The sequence below is a fragment of the Sceloporus undulatus genome, chromosome 6 (genome assembly GCF_019175285.1).
Source record: "Sceloporus undulatus isolate JIND9_A2432 ecotype Alabama chromosome 6, SceUnd_v1.1, whole genome shotgun sequence".
Lineage (NCBI taxonomy): Eukaryota > Metazoa > Chordata > Lepidosauria > Squamata > Phrynosomatidae > Sceloporus > Sceloporus undulatus.
In genome coordinates, this window is record NC_056527.1 from 167,716,157 (window position 1) to 167,737,814 (window position 21,658).

Here is a 21,658-nt window from a genome sequence, read left to right on the forward strand (position 1 = left end):
TGGTGTCAAGCTGAATTGTTTCTAATTTTTCCCACTCTCAATGCAGTTTCTTGGTTACTTCCAATTTTGATCCGAGTCAGTGAGGACTGGATGCCATGACGCCACGGTCTGAGCTTTCTTACTCAACGCGTCCAGCGAGAAGAATGCGCATTGTGTTTCCTTAATGCCAGTTGCTTCTTCTCTGTTCTCAGATTGCGCAGTCACAGTCGAAGAACAACAGTTTCCATTATGCCGACTTATGCGCTGCTGCTAGAAGAGAGAAACCTAAGCCTCCTCAGCCTGGCCCACGCAGCTTGGAAAGGTGAGGGGCGCACTTAATCTCTATGAGGCTTTGGTTAGAAATGCCTGTCCCTTTGAGCTCCAAAGGACAATTATCACCTTGTTTTGCTAATTGTTTTGCACTGGGTATAATGCCGACTGGGAACAGGGAGCATCTTCCAAAGGGAAAGGGCTGTTGGGTTGCAGCTGCAGGGAAAGGAAAGAAATGTGGGGGTCTTATGGGTACGCTGTGCCACTTTTTCCAGGTTTGTATAGCAAACTCACCTAACATTGCCATTGCCCTTACATTTTTGATGGACACCATGTCTATGGTGAAAACATCTCCTGGTGAAAGGCAAGAACATAATCTGTCCTGATAGCACTGATCCCCATTCTGCACTTTATTCTCTCATCCATCCAACCTTTAGTGTGAACACAAAACAATTGGAATTTTGCAAGTTCTTTGGCATCATTTTCATCTGCTCCATCCTTCAGATCCTTTGTTACATGGCTTTCATTTTTACCCTCGACTTATCCACGGGTCATATCAAAACCCATAATTTTAGCCTCAAAACCTACCTTTGACTTATACATGAGGTCGATTTATAGTTAAGTGTATACAGTAGTTTTGCTGGTATAGCGCGCAATCCTCTCCAAGTGTCCCAGTTTGGCAAGGAGTGTCCTGATAAATCCTCTGCTGTTCCAATTTTTCCAGCAGCTTCTATAATTTCCCAGTTTCTTTCTTCTCCTTCCAACTTTATCCTCAACTAACTTCGATGGCTGCAAACTGAATTCAAGGTGCAAAATGAGTTTGAACTCAGTTCAACGGAGAGGAGAGGAGAGGAGAGGAGGAGGAGGAGAAGTCTTGCCCTTCTCAATTGCAAGAGGCTGGGTAACTCAAGGATCATTTCCACCTATTTCTTCCAGTACTGAGTAGTTCAAACAGACACACCATTATGTGCTAACCAAAATGTTGCTGTTGTTGTATGTGACAGTATAACACAGTAATGCACACAAAGGGACTTTGAATGACTTCATTTATTGGGTGAGAGCCAATGGCTGAATCTGCACTGCAGAAATTAATGCAGTTTGACGCCATTTTAACTGCCATGGCTCAGTGCTATGGAATTCTGGGATTTGCAGTTTTGTGAGAAATTTAGCCACAACAAAGTACAACAGTAAGCTGAATATGAAGAGGGGCAAAGAGGAAGAGGAGAGAAACCAGGACATTTTAAAATCAGCTGAAAAGATGGAAAAGCGCAGGATTAATTGGGTCTTCCCTGCCAAATCGGGACAGTTGGAGGGCATATAATAACTACGAAAAAAGGTTGATAGACTCTCATTTAGAATTCAGAATGAATTTACTCGCCGTAGTTTTGTGCATCTGACATAGTGGGCTGTGGTCCATGAAGTTCATAAAATAATAAATCTGTTGATCATGGAATAGTTCTCTTTCTCCACTTAAGGGCTGGGTTTCTATCGCTTCTCAAGCAGTTTTGGATTGCACCCAGTGTGTAACCTTAAAGTGAAACTACATAGTATGGACTCCAGGGCAGCCATTTGGGCACTTAAACCAGTCAAAAACATCCAGATCCTCCAGCTGTACCATAAAAACGTTGGAAATTCCTGCTGCCTCCAGGGACCTGTTGCAACGAAATGGTTTCTCTGCCCCGTCAAGTTGCGGCTGTCTTTCAGAAAAGTTATTTTCAATGACTTCAAAGTCGTTGGCCTGAAGGAAGGCAGGCTTCCCAAGAAAAGTTTCTTGGACCTGAGAAGACATCCGCATCCAAACTATTGGCAGGCCGTGTCTGAAACAAATATGCAGACATTTGGGATTGATCCCACTGCTTTTAGAAATTGGAGCCGTGAGCGAGTGTGTTAAATGCATCCAGAAAGAGCCGGGAGGATTCAGGGAATCATAAAGGCATGCAATTTATTAAATAACATTATTTTTCTCACCCTCTCTGTGTCCAATGAAAGGCAAACCTCTGAGCAAACCCCATGATAGGTTTGCCTTAGGATTGCTATAAGTCGGAAACGACTTGAGGACACACAACAACAACACCTTCAATCTAGCAATAGCTCCGTTCTTGAATCCTGTTGTATTCTATTACAATGGCCAGGTTGATTTTTGGGGGGGAGAAATTGGGAAGTACCAAAGATAGATGAGTGGGTATTAAAGGTTAACAACGTAGTAGAAATGGATAAACTAACTGGTTACTTGAGCAATAAAGATATTGAAGAAACGGAGGAGGAATGGTCTCCAGTAGCGGAATGATGTAAAAAAGAAGGGACTAAATAAGCAGGGATATATAAATATGAAATGGTGGGCAAATTTAGGAGGACTGTTTAGAATTTTGTTTGATGGAAAATCAATGAAAAGGAATCTAGAAGAACCTCATTCCCACTTACAAATAAATCGGTTTGCAATCTGAATCGATGAATCAATTGGACAGCGGAGTGTGGTTTCCGCTACATTTGCCCCGATCACATTTTCATGTTGCTAGCGCATGGCCCCCATCTCCAAATTGCTTCAGCAGTTTGAGTGTGAACCATGGTCATTTAACCATCGGTTCAAACTGATTTGCGATCCGGTTTAAAAGGTAGTGGGAATGAGGCCGGAGTTTGGGGGAGTAGACACAAACTGAACTTTTGGGAAGTTGTATCACATAGACATGTCTAAATGCCGTTATTGGTACTTGTGCAAATGATCACAGTTATTGTACAGTATATTCTTGTTTTGTAAATCGTGGTTTTAATTATTAATGAAAACTTGATAAAATAATGATAATGATAATAAAAATTAGGGACTGAAAGAAAATTTGACCAGGAGGGAAAAATCTCCTTTGGAGAGCAGTGCCCTACTTCTGCATCCTCTCTCGTTGCATCCTACCACTTCAAGAAGAAGAAGGAAAAACCCATTAGCTTTGCAGGGCTGGTTTTTGGCCAAAGGCAAAACAACAGGGAAGGGGTGAATTAATCTTGTGTTCTGTAGCTCCTTTCCAAACTCTGTGTGTGTGTGTGTGTGTGTGTAGGGAGGGAGGTTTCAGCCTTTCGGAGGCGAGGATCCATTTCCATTTGCCAGGCGAAGGCGAACTCCCTGCCGGAGTGCCCTGCTGCCAGCAGAGAGACTGTGTCCAAAGCCCTTCTGCTTTGTATTCCCCTGTTTGGTTTGCTTGCTCCCAAAGTGTCTTTGTCTCCCTTCACTGGGTTGTTTAGGATCATTAGTTTCCCCAGTGCTATTAAATGTGCTTTCTTGGGAGTTTTCCTTCATGTCAAATGGACAAGTAAACACCAAGGGCCTTTTCCAGGGAAAGAGAGTCTCCCTCTTTTCTTTTCTTTCGTTCTTTCTTTTTCATCTTCTGGTTTTCTTTTTCAGAAAATGGTTTCCCCTTCCCCAGCTGTGATTCACAGGCCGCTTCTCCGCTCTGCTTGTTATAAAAAGAAAAGGACTCTGTTTCGCTCTCGCCTCCCCTCCTGCTCCCCCCCAGCAGCTGTTAGACAGCCTTCGTGCCCCATCTCCGCCAGGCCTCTCTTCTTGACCCACAAATCTGTTGCCCTCCATTGATCCGCCGAGTGAAAACTACGGCTCAGATAGCCAGCCTCAGCCAAAAGTGTGGAAAACTTGGTGAAGAAAGGTGCAGCGGATAAGTGGGTGCTTTGGAGCAAGAGGGGTTTTTGGTGGGGGACCCTGCTTTGCTTTTCTTACATTGTAATAATAATAATAATAATAATAATAATAATAATAATAATGATATTTGCAGATTTGACTATTCACAGATTTGATTGATATGTCCCCTCAAGGAATAACTAGGTCCTCCAGTGCAACTCTATGCTCAACTTTAACTAAAGGCTGCACTGAAAGACCTAGAGATTCCTAGAGAGAACACTCAACTAGGCATTTGTAGCTCCTCCAGCACAACTCTATGGTCAGTGTCTGTCGGACGTTGACCATAGAGATGCCCTGGAGGACCTAGAGATTCCTAGAGAGGTGTCATCTCAGGTAAAAACATGGCGGTTTTTGTTATCTGCAGTTTTTCCATATTCACGAGGCCTTGGGCCCCTAACCCTTGCGAATGTGGAGGCACAAATGTAGTAGTAGTAGCAGCAGCAGCAGCAGTAATAGCAATAGCAAGTACATTTCTATACCGCTTATAAGTGAACTTAAGCACTTCCTAAGCGGTGTACAATGTGTGTAAGCCAATTGCCCCTAACAAGCTGGGAACACATTTTAGCGACCTACGGAGGAAGGATGCCAGGCTGAGTTGACCCTGATCTCCTGGCTGGTATTGAATTCACAACCTTGTGGTTTGCGAGTGAGTGGCTGCATTACAGGCATGTAACCACTGAACCACCAGAGTAGTAGTACCAGTAGTAGGAGTATGGTCCTAGTTTTCTTCAAAGCTTCCCTGGGTATTGCAGTTTCCTGAGTATTGCAAATGGCCCTCGCTTTCCGTGAAGCATCCTGAGTGCTGCAGTTTTGTGTGAGAATTAATCAGAAAGACCAACCCAGCCAACCTTTGTCCTTTTTCCAGAACTACATTTCCCAGTTGAACACGGCTGGACATCCATCACAATGAGCTGCATGGAAAAACACCATCTCTTGTCTTGAAAACTGAAAATAACTTCTCCCAGCAGATGGGACACGCATCCCTTAGCAGGGGAGGAAAGCCCTCGACCCATCATTGTTCGGGCAATTCAATCCCCCCTTTTCCCACCGTGCATGAGGGCCTTCTGGGCGGACAATGGGGCAGCCCTTGGCTCCTTTTCTCTCCCTTGTTTGCTTTCTCACATCCCCCTTGCTCCCCTCCCTCCATGAATATTCAGAGGGGCCTGGCAGTTTGGGCGGCTATTGAGAGGACTCTTGTTAACACTCCTGCTAATGATGGGACCCCCTTCAATGGGGAACAAAAACGGAGATAAGAGCTTGTTAGCAAGGGAGTCTGGCTCTCTACCTAACAAGGTTTCCATTGACTCGGGGCCCTTGTGGCGACAAGCGCCTTCCTTCCTCCGAGAGGTGTCTCTTTTGATCCGTGGCCAGCTTTTACTTAGGCCATTTCTCACTCTCTTGTCTCCGTCCCTTCTCAAAACACACTGAAAACCCATTAAGGCAAGGGAGAATAGCCTAGGGATGGGGGCCATAATTTAATCACTCTTCACTTATTGTATGGATTTTACTCCACTTTTTCCCATCTCCATGTGCGTTGTGTGCCTTCAAGTCATTTCTGATCTATGGCGACCCTAAGGCAAGCCTCTCCTGCATCATTTCTTGGCAAGGTCCGTTTAGAGGAGGGTTGCCATGGCCTTCTCCTGAGTGTGTGCCTCTGCCCAAGTTCACCCAATGGGTTGCATGGATGAGCAGGAATTGAACCCCGGTCTCCAGAGTTGTAGTCCAGCCCTCAAACCACTGCGCATGCTGGCTCTTATTTCAAATCTCTGCACATTTGGAACAGAAAGACCCCGAGAGTAAAATGATACAAATGTGGGAAGAAGCAAAACCTGACAGATTAGTCCATCTAAGGGCTGAGCTATTAATACTAAACCCTTATTGGAATCTTTGTCTCTCCATCCATATGAGTCCTGAGTGCAAATTTTTGTTGTTGTGCGCCTTCAAGCCATTTCTGACTTATGGTGATCTTAAGGTGAACATATCATGAGGCTTTTATGGCAAGATTTGTTCAAAGAGTGTTTGTCCTCCTTTGAGACCGAGATAGTGTAACTTGCATAGCCCATAGCCAGAGGGAATTCATACATTTGCAGATGATGGTGAATGTTTTCGTTACTGACTTTGGATTAAACTCAGTTTAACTCAGATTAAACAGTGTGATGCAGCAGCTAAGAAAGCCAATACGATCCTACTCTGCATCAATAGGGGTATAGTATCTGGATCAAGGGAAGTAATAATGCCACTTTATTCTGATCAGACCTACCCTGGGATCCTGTGTATAGTTCTGGGCACCACAATTCGAGAAGGTTGTTGAGAAGCTGGAGCGTGTCCAGAAGACAGTGACCGCAATGGCAAAAGGTCTGGAAATCATGCCAGAAATCATGCAGAAAATACATGACGCAAGCTTTCAAAGCTCCATTGGCTTCTCCATCAGGCAAAGGGTTTTTGTAAGCTTGCATTTTGGTTGGCCCATAAAGGCTGTAGATTGTGGGTGTTATTACTTTGCTGCGTGGCCAACGTGGCTTCCCTTGGATACACTTTTTGGATAAGATTACTTAGTGGGCTGGATGCCGCTCTCATTAAGAAACATCTCAGCGATCTCTTGCACCCACAAGGCTTCCCGGTTTCACATGGAGTAATTAATGCGTTTTTTCTGACAGCCCCGTATTCATGCTTCATGTTCCTTTCCCCCTGATTCCTTTTTGATCTTACCCAGGGAGGGCTTTTGATGAGCTCTGGCCCATCGTTTCCCAACACCGCCATCCATTCTGGGTTCATTATTAGCAGTGACCCGGCTCCTCCTGCCTTTGCAAGGATCCCGGCCGCATTGTTTGTCATCCTCCTGTCAAGGTGCCTTAGTTCCTATGGTTACGGCTTAATTACATTCCAGCTTCCATAAATGGACACGCTCCCAATTAAGGCCACTCCAGGCTGGAATTTCTTGCAAAGAGGAACTTCAGTGCAATGTTCATAAAGGATCCGCCCTCACTTCCCCAAAGGAGGGTTATTTTTGGTCATTGCCGTTATTCACTCTCAGGTCAGTTGCAGTGGTGACTGTATCAATGAGACATCTCCAAAAACTGTCCATCAACAGTTCTTCTCAGGACTTTGCAAACTCAAGGCAGCAGCCCTAGCGTCCATGATGGACTCCATCCACCTGTAATGAGATGGTCTCCTTTTCCTACTGCCTTCCATGTTTGCCAAGCACGATCGTCTTTACCATTGAGTCATGTTGTCTCATGATGTGTCTGATGCACAATCATTTAATTATCTTGGGCTGCATTCCCACTTACAAATAAATTGCTTTGCAATCCAAATCAATGGATCTGTTAGGCAGTGGAACATGGTTCATGCTACATTTGCCCCGATCACATTTTCTTGCTGCAAAATAAAATAACCCACTTGCGGTTCACATTGATGAATGGATCAATTCAAAATGGACCCGCTCCAACTGGCGGAAGGGCAAATTGAAATCGATTCCAGTCCGCATCTGGTTCACACTTGTGCAGACTCAATTTATTCAAAAAAGATGTGGGGGAAAAATCAGCATCAAAAAGGTGCGGGTTAAATGGGTCTAGCGCAAGGCTCCCCTTTCCGCTCTGGGCCCCACAACAAACTCCAGCTCTCAGAATTCCATAGCCTTGAGCCAGGGCAGTTAAAGCGGTACCAAACTGGGTTATTTCTCCAGTGTGGATGCAGCCATGGTGGCTCAAGGGCAGCTGCATCTGTGAAAAGGCCTCTCATGCCCAGCCTTGCAGCCAGGGCTTCAGGGAGAAGCAAAAAAGCAAGAGATGCATAATCTCCATGATTTACAGTCTGTCTCTTGAGTTTAAAAAACATTCAGCTCCGGCTGTTAAATTCCTGGGTGGGACCCCCTCATCTTTGCAACAGAGGCCAGTCAGGTCACTTCCATTAATGGGCCCATCCATCTTCACACTTATCCGCCCAGCTTTTTCAAACGTCAGAGGAAAACTATCCCTGTGTTGTGGAAGGTGGCAACCTTTAGGAAGGTTTTTTCTTGCAAGGAAATCTTTAACATGGGCGACCGAAATATCTCAGAGTGCATCCATACTGCAAACGTAATACAATTTGACACCGCATTAACTGTTCTGGCTCCATGCTATGAAATCCTGGGCTTTGTAGTTTTGTGAGCTATTTAGCCTTCTTTGTCAGAGAGCTCTAATGAACTACACATCCCATGATTCCATAGCATGGGGCCATGACAGTTAAAACAATATCAAACGATATTATTTTTGCAATGCAGATGTGGCCTCAGTCTCTGCCAGGGACCAAGATATGGAAATATTCCCCCTGGCCAATGAAAAGTGGAATCCATTGGTAGAAATTAATATGGACTCCAGATATTACAATGGTATTAGAAACCTTACATGAGTATTGTTGATCTAGGATAAACTAATTTATTGGCTGCCCCCCCTCCAGAATCCTTTTCATTTTATAAAAGAAACTGGTATTTAATTAGTCTGATATACAGACCTTCAATGGCTTGGTTTGAATAAGTCCTTTCTGATCGTTGTAATTTAAATGAAGGCAGTTGCTGCTTAATTAATTAGATGGAACAGGGAAATGAGCCAGCGCATGATTAATGCCACAGAGGAGAGTAAGCATCACCGAAGGACAGGATTACTCATGAATCTGTTTTGATGCAACTGATCCAATGGGGGAAAACCAAAAGCTGGTTTAAGCGACAGAGTAGCGAGTAGATTTCCATCAAGATCCTCCATCAGCCTTGTGTTGTGTAAATCTCCGCTTATGAGCTGTGCATGAATTGTGCTACAAAATCCCTTCTTTTGAATGCACCTGAACTGAGGCGTCATTCCCACTACATTTTAAACCAGTTCGCAAATCAGTTTGAAGTGGTTTAAATGACCCTGGTTTGTGCTTGAACCAAATCGTTGAAGTGATTTGGCGAGGGGGGGGGCATGCGCTAGACCCATTCAACCCACGTCTTTCTGACGCTGATTTTTTCTGCGTCTTTTTGGATAAATCAATTCCACTCAAGTGTGACCCAGATGCGGATTGGAATTGATTTCAAAAATCGATTTCAAGAATCGGATCCATGAATCGATTCAGTGTCAGTGTGAACGAGATGCAGATCAGAATCGATTTACTATGACGCAATAAGGGGTCGCCGGGTGGGGAAGTGGAAATTGGCAATCTGTGTTCGCCTGCTGTTTGACCTTCGTATGGAAGTACGTAAATGCGATGGTGTCAAACTGCATCATTTCTACAGTGCAGATGCACCCATGGGACGCCTCCCTCCCTCCCTTCTCTCCCTTCCTCCACTTTTGCAAATATTCTGCCTGGCAAAAAGAGCCAGCAATCACCTTGAAAACATGCGCAGATCTTTGCACCAACCACAGAGCAAAGACTTTCGCAGCACATACCTTTGGCCCAACTGGCTGTTTGATGCCGGAACAACCCCTGGAACACCTTTTACCTGTGACCTTTCTGTTTGTTTTACGATTGCAAGGATATGTACCCTGCCCCAGGTGCTTTAGGGATAAAGCAGAAAGGCAGGATATAAACCTTTCAGTTAATAAATAATAAAGAACTCGCAGCTAGGCCCATTCAAGCAAAAAGCCTGCAAGGTTTTTTTGCAATGGTCATCCAATCCCGCTCTGCCTGGTTCTGCTGGATCTCCTTCCCAGATTTCGCTGGTTGCACTGAAGCTCCAATCACACGGCAGAAATAATCCAGTTTGACACCACTTTAACTATGATGGGTCAATGCTATGGAATTCTGGGAACCGTAGTTCCTTTAGCTTTCCGTAGCTTAACTATAGAAACCTTTAACTCTAGCTCTCTCTATCAGAGAGCTCTGGTAACACAACAAACTACAATTTGCAGAATTGCATAGCACAGAGCCGTGGGAGTAAAACTGGTGTCAAACTGATTAAAGGAAAGCCAGCATGATTTGAGTGTTGGACTATGACTCTAGAGGCCTGGGTTCGATTTCCGCTCGGCCATGAAACCCAGTGGGTGACCTTGGGCAAGTCATACTGTCTCGGCCTCAGGGGAATAATTATTATTATTATTATTATTATTATTATTATTATTATTATTATTATTATTTATACCCCGCTCTTCAGCCAAAAGGCTATCAGAATGACGTGGCAAACCTCCACTGACCGAATCCTCCCAAGAAAATCCCATGATAGATTTGCCTTCAGGTCATCATAAGTCAGACACAAACAACAATAAGCTTAAGAACAATAAGTTTAACAAGACGCAATGACAAACAATAATAAGTTACTAATAAGTAAAAGTTCTCTTGTTTTTAAAGTATATTTTGTGAGCCACCTTGGGTCCGGTTTAGAAGAAAGGCAGCATATAAAATCAATGTGGTTTCCTGGAATCTTATAGGGGGGGAAAAGGAAAGGCCTCCTATCTTCCAAGTCTCCCTTGTCTTTTGCCTTCTCATTCCGTTTTGTGTTCTGCAATGGAGTTTATCACACTGGGGCTAATTTCGGCATTAAAGAGATATTAAACCGCATTGAAAGCATTCCGCAAATAAAGAGAAAATGGTGAGTAACTGGACAAATGATGATCACACACAACTGTGCAAATATCAGAAACGCATTGTCACTGAAATCCTGAAAGTAAAAAGATGTACGTTAATGCTTCTTTGTGACCACTTTAATGGCAGGTTTTGTGCAATGTCATGTCTGGGATATTCATGGGATAAACACCTGATCACCTTCATGTGATAAACTCCAATGATTCCTTTTGTCTCTTGTAATGTTCACAAACCTGATTTCCGTTGTGTGCACCATCTCTCAATCTCTCTTTCTGCACATGGCTGTGTGTGTGTGTGTATGGGTGTGTGTTTGTGCATTCCATCTGTCTGACACACACAACCGTACTTCATTTTGGGAAACTTAAGAATGAATGGGCTACAGACCAATTAGCGGCGATGATCTCATTAGCAATTCTGCCCCATCCGCTACAGCAAGACAGCTGTAAGACAATAGCTTTGTTGGGTGGGAAATTTAATTGGACAGTTCAAAGGGAAGCTGGTGAACCTCTCAGAGTTGCTCAGATGGCATGGAAACTTTGGGAGCGAAGGTCTGAGGGCTGCTGGATTTGGGGATTTGGGGATTTTGGAGAGTGAGGAGGGATCTGTGCATGGAAGGTTGCATGGAACAGTTTTTCCAAAACACTGCAATCTATAATCAAGGCTGGCCAAGAGAACATTTCTCAAGACAAAGGTGCCTTCTCTCCACTTTCCAAATACAGTACAGGTCTGATTCCCACTACCTTTTAAACTGGATTGCCAATTGGTTTGAACCAGTTCAAATGACCCTGGTTGAATTGATTCGCTTGAATCGATTTGCTGGGAGGGGGGGGGCATTTACTTAAGCCAGTGTCATGTAGTAGTTTGACTGTTGGGCTATGACTCTGGAGACCAGGGTTCAAATCCAGGCTCGGCCATGGAAAACCGCTACGTGATTTTGGGCAAGTCACACACTCTCAGCTGACCTCAGAGGATGGCAGTGCCAAACTCGCTCTGAAAAAAACCTGCCAAGAAAACCCTATGATAGATAGGGTTGCCATAAGTGCCTTCATGCCGTTTCCGTTTTAAGGCGACCCAAAGGCCAAACCTATTACTGGATTTTCTTGGCAAGTTTCTTCAGAGGGGGTTTGCCTTTGTCATTCTCTGAGGCTGAGAGAGTGTGACATGCCTAAAGTCTACTGCTGGATTTTTGTGGCCAAGCCGGGACTCGAACCCAGGTCTCCAGAGTCTGACGTTCAAACCATTATACTGTGCTGGCTCTCCAGCGCATTGTTTTGCATGCAAAGATTTACACTATGCATCCCTGATGTGGGCTCTTGGCCTTTATGCTTCTAAATGATAGGTTTGTCAAGTTAAGATGTGGCCTGCACTGAACCTGATAGATGATGATGATGATGATGATGATGATGACTGTATCCTTTGAATGTGAGGTTGCATTGTTTTTGTTAGCTGATTGCAATCCCTTGGTCTCTGGCTTTGCAGGGCTAGATGGAGCAATATGGCTGGAGCAAGACTGCACAATAGTGCCTTATTTATAGCTGCTTGAGCATTGGAGGGCAGGGCCAGGGGACAGCGCTCCCTTTCCCTGGAGCCAGCCATCTATAAATACACATAGCTATCTCTCTTTAGGTTTGCAGAGTAGCCGCATGCCTGGGAGGGAGCAGCTAAGCATCGACAACGAAGGAGATGAGGATATGGCAAAGTTGCATTTGTTCCTCTGTGTGTGGATATTGTAAGGACTTGAAGCAAAGGGGGGGAACTGCAAAGAGTTTAACAACAAGAGTGCAGAATGAAGGCAGTTTGACACCGCTTTAAATGTCACGGCTCCATCCTATGGTGTCCTGGGATTTGCAGTTTGTTGTCTGTTGGAAAAGGCTAAATATCTCACAAAACGACAGATCCCAGGATTCCTCGATAGCGTTGAGCCACGGAAGCAGTGTCAAACTGCATTAATTCTGCAGCACAGATGCAGCCTCGAATGGTAAAGAATGCACTCTTCATTTTCAGTGTTTGGTGCTCTTTTAATTTTTGCTTCTGAGTCTGCCTACTATTTTCATGGCTTAAACGGAACATGGCTTTCCAAATGCCAAGGTCTCAGCCTTGGCATGCCAGAAACCACAAGGCCTCAAAGCTCAGAAGGCACATCCTTCTTGCTTGTTTTTATCATGAACCCTATTTGCCTTAGACAATAAGCTCCAGCATTCCAGCAATAAAAGCTTTCTTGTTGCTGCTGCTGTTGTTGTGTGCCTTCAAATAGTTTCTATACCGACCCTATCATGCGGTTTTCTAGGAAAGTTCCTTCAGAGGGTGGGTTTGCCATTGCCATCTTCTGAAGCTGAGAGAGTGTGACTTGCCCAAGAGCATCCAGTGGCCAAGCCAAGATATGAATCCTGGTCTCCAGTGTCCAGTGCTCAAACCACTACACCACACAGGTCAGGCACCAAGCTATACCCTGGTAATCCCATTAGAATAAATGCATTTCATCCAGTATTTCACAGATAGAAACTGGGAGCCGTGTAGCAAGCAACATCAGACTGTGGCCAAGATGGCAGAAGGACTGAATGAGGGGGAACACCAGAAGCTAGGAGCAGCTGCAGCAGGTTGCTTTTGCCTAAATGTACTGGGAAATCTATTTTCCTCCTTGTTGAATTACTTGAGTGCAGACTGCTTTTGCATATTGAACTCAAGTTTATAGTGACGGAAGTAAGCTGAGGACAAAGGAGGAGGAGAGAGAACCTGGGACCTTTTAAATGCAGCTGCAAATGTGGGACCACAGATCTGTCCTTGCCTGATCAGGACAGTTGGAGGTTATGTAAATGGCACTTTGCAAACAAAAGGAGCCACGTCTCTTTTTATTCTGCCCAACTCCGCAGCTCCACAGTCCAAGGAAGCAATGTCCATCTTGCAAAAAGGCCTGAATGAAAGGGGCTAAGGGGCGGTCTGTGGGTCTGAAGTGGGGAGCCCATAATGCATCCAGCCTCTGCTCTCCAAAGAGCAATGAGAGCTTGCGTTCAATAAATATTTATGAGAATGGGCATAATGAAATGAACGTATTATCCACACGCTCCCCGAGGGCCTGAGCATTTAAAGGTTTTCCTTCCCCTCCCTTTCGCTACGCGGAATTGCCCCGATATCTCATGAGTTGTTGAGCAAATTGCATATTTTGTTGTTCGCTTATATACGATGCTGGCTATTAAATGCAGCCAGCTGCTCCGCCTTGGCAAGGCGCTTTCAGACAGAACAGGCTGCTGGCGTGTGCATCTCTCTCTCTGTGTCTGTCTCTGTTTGTATTTGTTTCTTGTTTGTGAGTAAGTTTTGTAATAGTTGGTTATCCTCCTTATCCCTCCTTTTTGGACCCAGTTGGCTTGGCAAGGTAGCATGCATTCAGACTGCAAAAACTTCTCTGTCGCCCTGCTTGCTATTTTTGTGACGTCTGCCAGATGTTTAGGCCCAAGAGTGGTCCAAACTGTGCTCTAAAAGAGTGGTGTCTGGTGGATTATCGAATTTGCAGATGGCACCAAATTCATAGGGCTAGCGAATGCCCCAGGGAACAGGATCAGAATTCAAAACGACCTGAACAGATTCGAGAGCTGAGCCAAAACTAGGAAAATGAATTTCAGCAGGGAGAAAAAAGTCCAAAAATGCAAGCAGAAGTTTTGTTTTGTCTGTCTGTAAAGTTTCTAGCAGGTTTCATCTCCCTGCGTAGTAGCTTTTTTGTAAAGTGAATGGATCATGTTCACTCAAGATCAAGCTTCTCCCAAATAGATCAGTGCTACTCAGAGCAGTGGTCAGAGTAGTGGTCAAGAAGAAAGAGATCAGTGCTACTCAGAACAGTGGTCAGAGTAGTGGTCAAAACCAAATAGATCAGTGCTACTCAGAGTAGTGGTCAGTCGTCAAAGTAGTGATCAAGACCGAATAGATCAGTGCTACTCAGAGTAGTGGTCAGTGGTCAGAGTAGTGGTCAAGACCAGATAGATCAGTGCTACTCAGAGTAGTGGTTAGTGGTCAGAGTAGTGGTCAAAACCAAATAGATCCATGCTACTCAGAGTAGTGGTCAGTGGTCAGAGTAGTGGTCAAGACCAAATAGATCCATGCTACTCAGTGGTCAGAATAGTTGTCAAGACCAAATAGATCAGTGCTACTCAGAGTAGTGGTCAGAGTTGTGGTCATGACTTTAAACAGATGCTAGATGATCATCTGTCGGGGGTGCATTGATTGAAAGTTCCTGCATGGCAGAATGGGGTTGGACTGGACGGCCCTTGGGGGAGTCTCTTCCAACGCTATGATTCTAAGAAAAATCGAAATGCATAGCTATAGGATGGGTGACTCCTGGCCTGACCACAGTGCAAGGATCCCTTCCCTTAGTAGACCACAAGCTGAACATAAGCCAACAGTGCGATGCGGCAGCGAAAAAAGCCAATGCGATTGCAGGCTGCATCACTAGGAGTGATAGTGTCTAGACTGAGGGGAAGTAATAATGCCACTCAGAGCAGCTTTGCCATAAAATGTTGGGAAGCAATTGCGATGGGTTATAGAGTAGAAGCAGATACGGCTGAGACATGACGACTTCAGGCGCAGGTGCGGAGATAAGATCGGAGGGAGGCAAGCCGGAGTCAATCCTGTTCAAGGCTGTTTCTGTGCAAAGCATCAGGCTTTCACAACAAAGAAGGGGCTAGAATGGGAACGGAGGGGGAAATGTGTTTATGGATGATAACAAATGAGAATTAAACCTGCCAGGAATTTTGAAACTGCGCCCAGTTTATTTCGGCAATGTTGACGCTTGTTGCTCAGTTCTGCCAGTGAATTCCTTTTTTCCTTTTAATCGAGTGTTTTTATTCGTTTTATAACAGCGATACAAAAGAAACCATTAATCCATAAACAACTAATAGCCTTGGAGGTCTGTATGTAAACTTGCATAATAGCTATCTTTGCATAATAGCTAACAGCAGTTAGAAAGTCCTAAAGACATCGCAGTGGATTTCTCTAGACTGGATCTGTAGCTACTGAATAAAGGTTTTCTGAGTTTTAGCAGCTTGAGTTTCTGAACATATAGTGTCCTGCCAGTTTTGACATAAAGGCTACCAGTTGTGAATTGTGTTGAGCCACACGATGAAGATGTTGATATTAGTGAAAGGATTTGATAGTTGTGCTCATACCCTACAACTAGATGTTTAGGAGGAGAAAGTCTGGTTTTGTGTTGCCTGTTTCTTGAAAGCCTGGTTTCAAAGTGTCCTGAGAGCCATGATGGAAAGAGTGGCCTGAAAAGTAATCTGTGACTTTCCAAGTCATTCATATCATTGTGCCTTGGCTCTATGGTTGTCTTGGGACCAAAACGCACTGCAGAAACCATCCACTTTGGCACCGCTTTAACTGCCCTAGCTCAGTGCTAGGGAATCCTGGGAAATGTAGTTTGCGGTGGCACCATTGCTCTCTGATAGAGAAGGCTAAATGTCTCCCATTTGCTAGCATTCCCTTGCATTGAGCCAGGGGCAGTTAAAGCGGTCTCCAAGTGGATTATTTCTGTAGTGCGTTTTGTCCCTTATTCCCACTTACAAATAAATCGGTGTGTGATCCGAATCGATGGATCAATTTGAAAGCGGAGCGTTTTTGATGGACAAAGTATCATCTTGTTTACAGGCCTTGCTTCTTGGAGTGAAAACACATTTACTTATGGACTGGATACTCTGTAGCTTGCATTGACCTCAACGAGATAAAAATTTGGGGTCGAGATTCAACAGAAAGGAGTTACAGTGTAACGTAACACTCCTAGGTTTATGTAAGTTTTGGTGCATTGAAACACTGTGCACAAATATAAAATGCACACTTGCAGCATGCGATGGCACCATGGATGCAATGGCTTTGTAGGCAGCACATCCCAAATGAGTTGATTTTCCTCCTATGCTTTCTTGACTGTCCGGCTCTCACCTCCATCCATGGGAATGGGGAGTCTGGCTTCTGTGCTGAGTTGCATGTCTTTGCATTTTAGGATTCTTTTTAATTCTTACATAGTTGGTGACAAACCCAAATCTCCCCTGCTCTTTCCCGCAAAGCCTGAAAAACCTCCACCTGGGCACAGGTGGGCACCACTTCTGCAAATATGGAGGGCACCCTGTATAGGGTGAAACAACCACATCTCCCCTGCTCTCTCACCTGAAACCTATACTAAGACTCTGCAAGGACAACTTCCAGCTGGGTACGGGTGGGCACCACTTCTGTCTCTCAGTGAATGTGGAGGGCACACTGTATTGGGTGCCCAACCCAAACCTCTCTTGCTCTTTCCCCCAATGCCAGGACTGAGACTGGGTACAGGTGGGCACCACTCCTCTCTCTCCTGTGTCTCAGCCAATGGATGCAAAACCCAGTACAAAGCCTCTGCAAGAAAAACCTTCCCCTGGGCACAGGTGGGCACCACTCCTGGTCTCTCAGCCAATGTGGAGGGCACACAGAATAGGGTGCCAGACCCAAATCTCTCCTGCACTTTCCCCCAAAGCCTGTGCAGCTGGGCCCAGGGGGGCAGCCCTGGTGCCTCTCCATCCCAGACTAGGGAGCGCTGGCTGATGCCAGGGGTCCCTGCTTGGGCATCCTTCGCCCCTGGTTTGGTTTCTGGCAGAGTAGAAAGAGGGCGAGAGAGAGAGAGAGAGAGACCCGCTCCGGAGGAGGAGGAGGAGAGCAGCCCAGCAGCAGCAGCAGCAGCAGCAGCATCTGGGGCCAGTCTGGCAGAAGAGCAGCAGTGCCAGCAGCAGCAGCAGGAGGAGGAGAGGCAGAAGAAGAAGAAGAAGGGAAGGAGAAAGAGAGAAAGAGAGAGAGAGAGGGGAGAGCCAGGGCTGGAGGGAGGAGGAGGAGGAGGGGGAGGCTCTCTCCTTGCCAGGGAGCTGCCAAAGCCTTGCCGGACTTTCCTCTCGCCTTGCCAGCCTGCTCCTGGTTTCTGGCTGCTGGCTGGCCTTGGGTCTTCTGCCTCCTTTGCAAGATGGCGAGGATGGAGAGCCCCCTCTGAAGGAGCCCATGGCCGGGGCAGGGGGCCTCTGCCTGGCCTTCCTTGCTGCTGCTGCTGCTGCTGCCCTCCTGGCCCTCCAAGGTAACGTCCCCCTTTAGCACCCCTTTCCTGGGCAGGATCCGTCCCCTGCTGGTCCTCCTTTGGTGCCACGCGGGTTTTCGCCTCCTTTCTCTGGGTGGCTGCCTCCTCCTTCCCTGCCTTTTTCTCTTCCGGAGCTTTCCTTTGCAACAGAGAGGAAGATTTGGGGGACCTCCCAAATAAGAGAGAACCAAGGGGGGAAGGGGTCCCCTTGGGAAGGTCTCTCTCTCTCTCTCTCTGCTCGCCTCCCATTGTTGTCTCCTTTTGCACGCCTGCTTCCGCACTGCACCACTAATCCGCTTTGAGACCGCTTGGAATGGCCCACCGGGCATTGCTTAGGGCACCTCCAAATTCTGCAAGCTGCAATAGCCCAGGATTCACTAGGCAGCTTTTGTTCCAAGCGGTGCCAAAGCGGATTAGTTCTGCCCTGCGGACGCAGGCGCTGGGGATGGTTGCAAACAGGTGGGTGGCTCTTGGAAGAGCGATCGGTGCAAAGCCCCCTTCTTTCTGCCCTTCTGGAAATCCTGGGCTTTGGGTGCTGGGGGGTGTCTTTGGTGTTTTGGGGGGCAGGAAAGGGGTCAACTCTGACTGGCAGCAGCAGATCTCTTCATCCTTTCCTGGAGGATCCTCTCCCAGCCCTGGGGGATCCTTGCAGAAGGGGCTGGGAAGCTGCCCTTGTGTGAGGTGACAGATTTGGCTCTTCCAGACCAGTATTGCCAGCTCTGACTGGCAGCAGCCAAGCTCTCCCTCTTTTCCTGCCCTTGGAGTTGCTTAAACAGGAGGCTGAGAAGCTGCCCTTGGATGAAGCCACAGGTCTGGCCAGTCTGGACCAGTATTGCCAACTCAGGCTGGCAGCAGAAGAGCTTGCTCTCCTTTCTTGCAAGGATTCGCTCCCAGCCCTGAGGAATCCTAGCAGAAGGTGCTGAGAAGCTGCCCTTGTGTTGGGTCACCAGTATTGTCGACTCTGGCTGGCAGCAGCCAAGGTCTCCCTCCTTTCGTGGAGGATCCTCTCTCAGCTGAGAAAATGCTGAGAAGCTGCCCTTGCACTAGGGCACCAGTAGTGCCAACTCTGACTGGCAGCAACAGAGTGCTCCATGGAGGATCCTCTCTCAGCCTTGGGAGCTGCTTGCAGAGGAGGGTCAGAAGCTGCCCTTGCGTTAGGTGACAGATTTAGCTCTTCTAGACCAGTATTTCCCACTCTGACTGGCAGTGGCAGACCTCTGCTTCCTTGCATGGAGAAATCTTGCAGAGGAGAATGAGATGCAGCTCTTGGATTAGGTGACAGATTTGGGTCAGTCAAGACCAGTGTTGTTGACCCTGACTGGCAGCAGTCAATCTCTTCATCCTTTCCTGTAGGATCCTCTCCCAGCCCCGGGAAATCCTTGCAGAAGGTGCCAAGAAGCTGCCCTTGTGTTAGGTGACAGATTTGGTCTGTCTAGATCAGTATCGTCCGCTCAGATTGGCAGCAGCCAAGCTCTCCCTCCTTTCCTGGAGGATTCTTTCTTAGCCCTGAGAGAGGCTTAAACAAGAGGTTGAAAAGCTGCCCTTGTACTGAAGTCACAGGTCTGGTCTGTCTAAACCAGTATTGCCAACTTGGGCTGGCAGCAGGAGAGCGCTCCCTCCGTTCATGCATGGTTCCCTCCCAGACCTGGCCGCTTCTTGCAGAGGATGCTGAGAAGCTGCTCTTATATTAGACCTGGCTTACTTAAACCAGTATTGTTGACTCAGGCTGGCAGCAGCAGAGTGCTCTGGCTTTTTATGTAGGATTCTCTCCCAGGCCTGGGAGCTTTTGCACAAAAGGTTGAGAAGTTGCCCTTATATTACTATCACGTTTGACCAGTCTAGATTACTATTGTCGACTCAGGCTGGCAGCAGCGGAGCTCTCCCTTCTTTGGCAGAGGTATAATATCTAAAGGCATCCAAGCTGCTTTTTGGCACGAGGTGCAGGAAATATTTTAAGCCCTTCTCTCCATCTCTAGCAGGAAAATGCAACAATAGCACATTAAATGAATTAATACATTTCTTTCCTGCTCTTTTGTGATATCCAATGTCTGTCTGAAGCAGCTGCTTCACTCTGTCTAAGAGGAGATCTGGGATGGATAAGATCCAAGGAGAGAAGAAGGGGCTTAGCATAACGTCACCAAGACCATCAATATCTTAATACTGTTTTTTCTTTGTACTGGGCATTTCTGACTCTTCTACCAGGGATGGGAATTATATGCCCTTCTCCAGATATTGTTAGATTGCATCCTCCATCAGCCCCAGCCAGCAAAGCCAGTGGTGAGGAATGCTGGGAGTTGCAATCCAGCCTCCCTTCAGCAATATGTGGAGCTGTGGCGCACCAATGCCACACAACTCCCATGCAGAATAGCAACATTGCACATCACACATCTATCGCTGGGTTGCTGTTGCACAGTGCCACAGTTGCAACCGCAGGGCTCAGTGTGCAATGGCAATAGACAGTGCAAGCAAGCGAAATGGCAATACACAATTGGAAGCGCAACGGACACTGTAGTATAATTCTATGAGCGATATTATAAAACAGATACATCTTTGGTTCTGCCCAAGGAGTCAAGTTAAAAATGTTCTTGATCAATGATTTTGCACTTTGAATTCAGTTTGCAGCAATGGAAGTAAGCTGAGGACCAGAACGGAAAGTGGAAGGAGGAGAGAGAAACCAGGACACTTTAAAACCAGATGTAAAACTAGGATGGTTCTTACCAAACCAGAGCAGTTGGTAGTAATGTGCTGCGGTTCTTTCTTTCTTTTTTAATGTGCATTTTAGAAAGTTTCCTTGGGATGCTTCATTGAGTGACAGTCTGTGCAAGGTTTCATTATTGCACTTTTAATGCTCCATATTGCTCTTTGCTGCATTGCACAAGCGATAGTCCAGAAGAGCGGCTTGCATATCCTCAATTAATAAATGAATGAATACAATCGGAGCTTCCTAGGAGGAAAGTTGGGCAGCCTTGGCCTGGAGTTTGGCGAAGCGTTTGAAAAGAAAAAACACTTCATTCCTCTTTTCTCACTCTTTCACAAGCTTTAATTGTGAACATGAAAAGACTGGCCAAAGTGTGTGAAGGGATAAGCGTCTTTCTATGAAGTGTCCAGAGGCATTACTTTTAGGGTAATTAAGCGTTGCTGAAAAGTGTTGCTTAAACTGTAACAACCAACTTTTTTTCCCTCCCTTAAAGCGCCCCAGCTCTTGACTGGATAAAATGGGGAAATCTTTCTCCTATTCCAGCGTTTGGCCTCTGTGCCAAAAGGAAAAAGCATCAGCTGGGAAACTGCGTCTTATGCCCAGCAGGCTGTTCTGAGAGGCAGAGGAGCAGGACTGGTTCAAAAAAGGTGGCAACCTTAATTTCATGGACTGCGAAAACAATCTGCAATGTGGCAACCTGGCTTTAAGATGTAGCACTTATTGCCAGAGCTTAGCTTGAAAACATTCATTCTCCTCCTCAAAGCACCTTTCTCTATGTCTCTGTTTCGATCCTTGGATCATGGAGTGTAAAAGTGTGCAAATGTGCATTGAAAGCAAAAGCGCGTAACTGCAAATGTGTCTTGGAACCAAATTAATTTATAGGTTTTATTTTCCCTTGCTCTGTGCAAGCGATCCTATCCACAGCAAAGCCTCTTCCTTTGTGGATTTGCTCTTCGTCGGAGCTGCCAAAGCACTTGTCAGCAAATACATATATTCATACACACACACACACCTGGTGATATGCCTCTTGGTTTTCCAAAGGGTGTGTATGTGTGTGTCTCTGTGTGTATAGGCAACTTGTGTGGCAATGGGGCCCTCTAAAGGGACAGCATTTGCTCTGGGAAAAAAGGCGAAGGGCTGGGAAAAGCCGCCTTTCCAGCTCACTGATCCGATTAAATAATTCTCAGTTTATGTAGTTTGTATCAGCTCTCGGATCCCTTTGGCGGATTTTCTCCCTTGACTTTAAGGCTGTTTTTGTTGCTGACATTTATTCTCTTCCTTCTCCTATTCATTCATTCATTCTCTCCCTCTCTCTCATTCCCTTATTCCCCATTGCATTTGAATGGACTTGGTGCTTTCTCCTGAGAACTGGGGTCTGCCATTATCCGCACATACCCTCATGTGTCCTTTCTCCTTTTCAGTGGAT

General features: G+C 46.0%; 1 protein-coding gene across 3 annotated transcripts in view; it reads left to right on the top strand.

Annotated features, from left to right (window-relative positions):
- Positions 1 to 21,658, top strand: part of IGDCC4 (immunoglobulin superfamily DCC subclass member 4) — a 55,002-nt gene continuing 33,344 nt past the window's right edge. The window contains exon 1 of one of the 3 annotated variants that reach the window (XM_042474492.1): positions 1 to 301. In XM_042474492.1, the coding sequence (XP_042330426.1) occupies positions 229 to 301 (73 nt within the window). In that variant the 5' untranslated portion in view covers positions 1 to 228. Of the gene's footprint in view, positions 302 to 17,199; positions 17,535 to 21,658 lie in introns of those variants that run through there. The other 2 variants (XM_042474491.1, XM_042474493.1) reach the window with 2 other exon arrangements.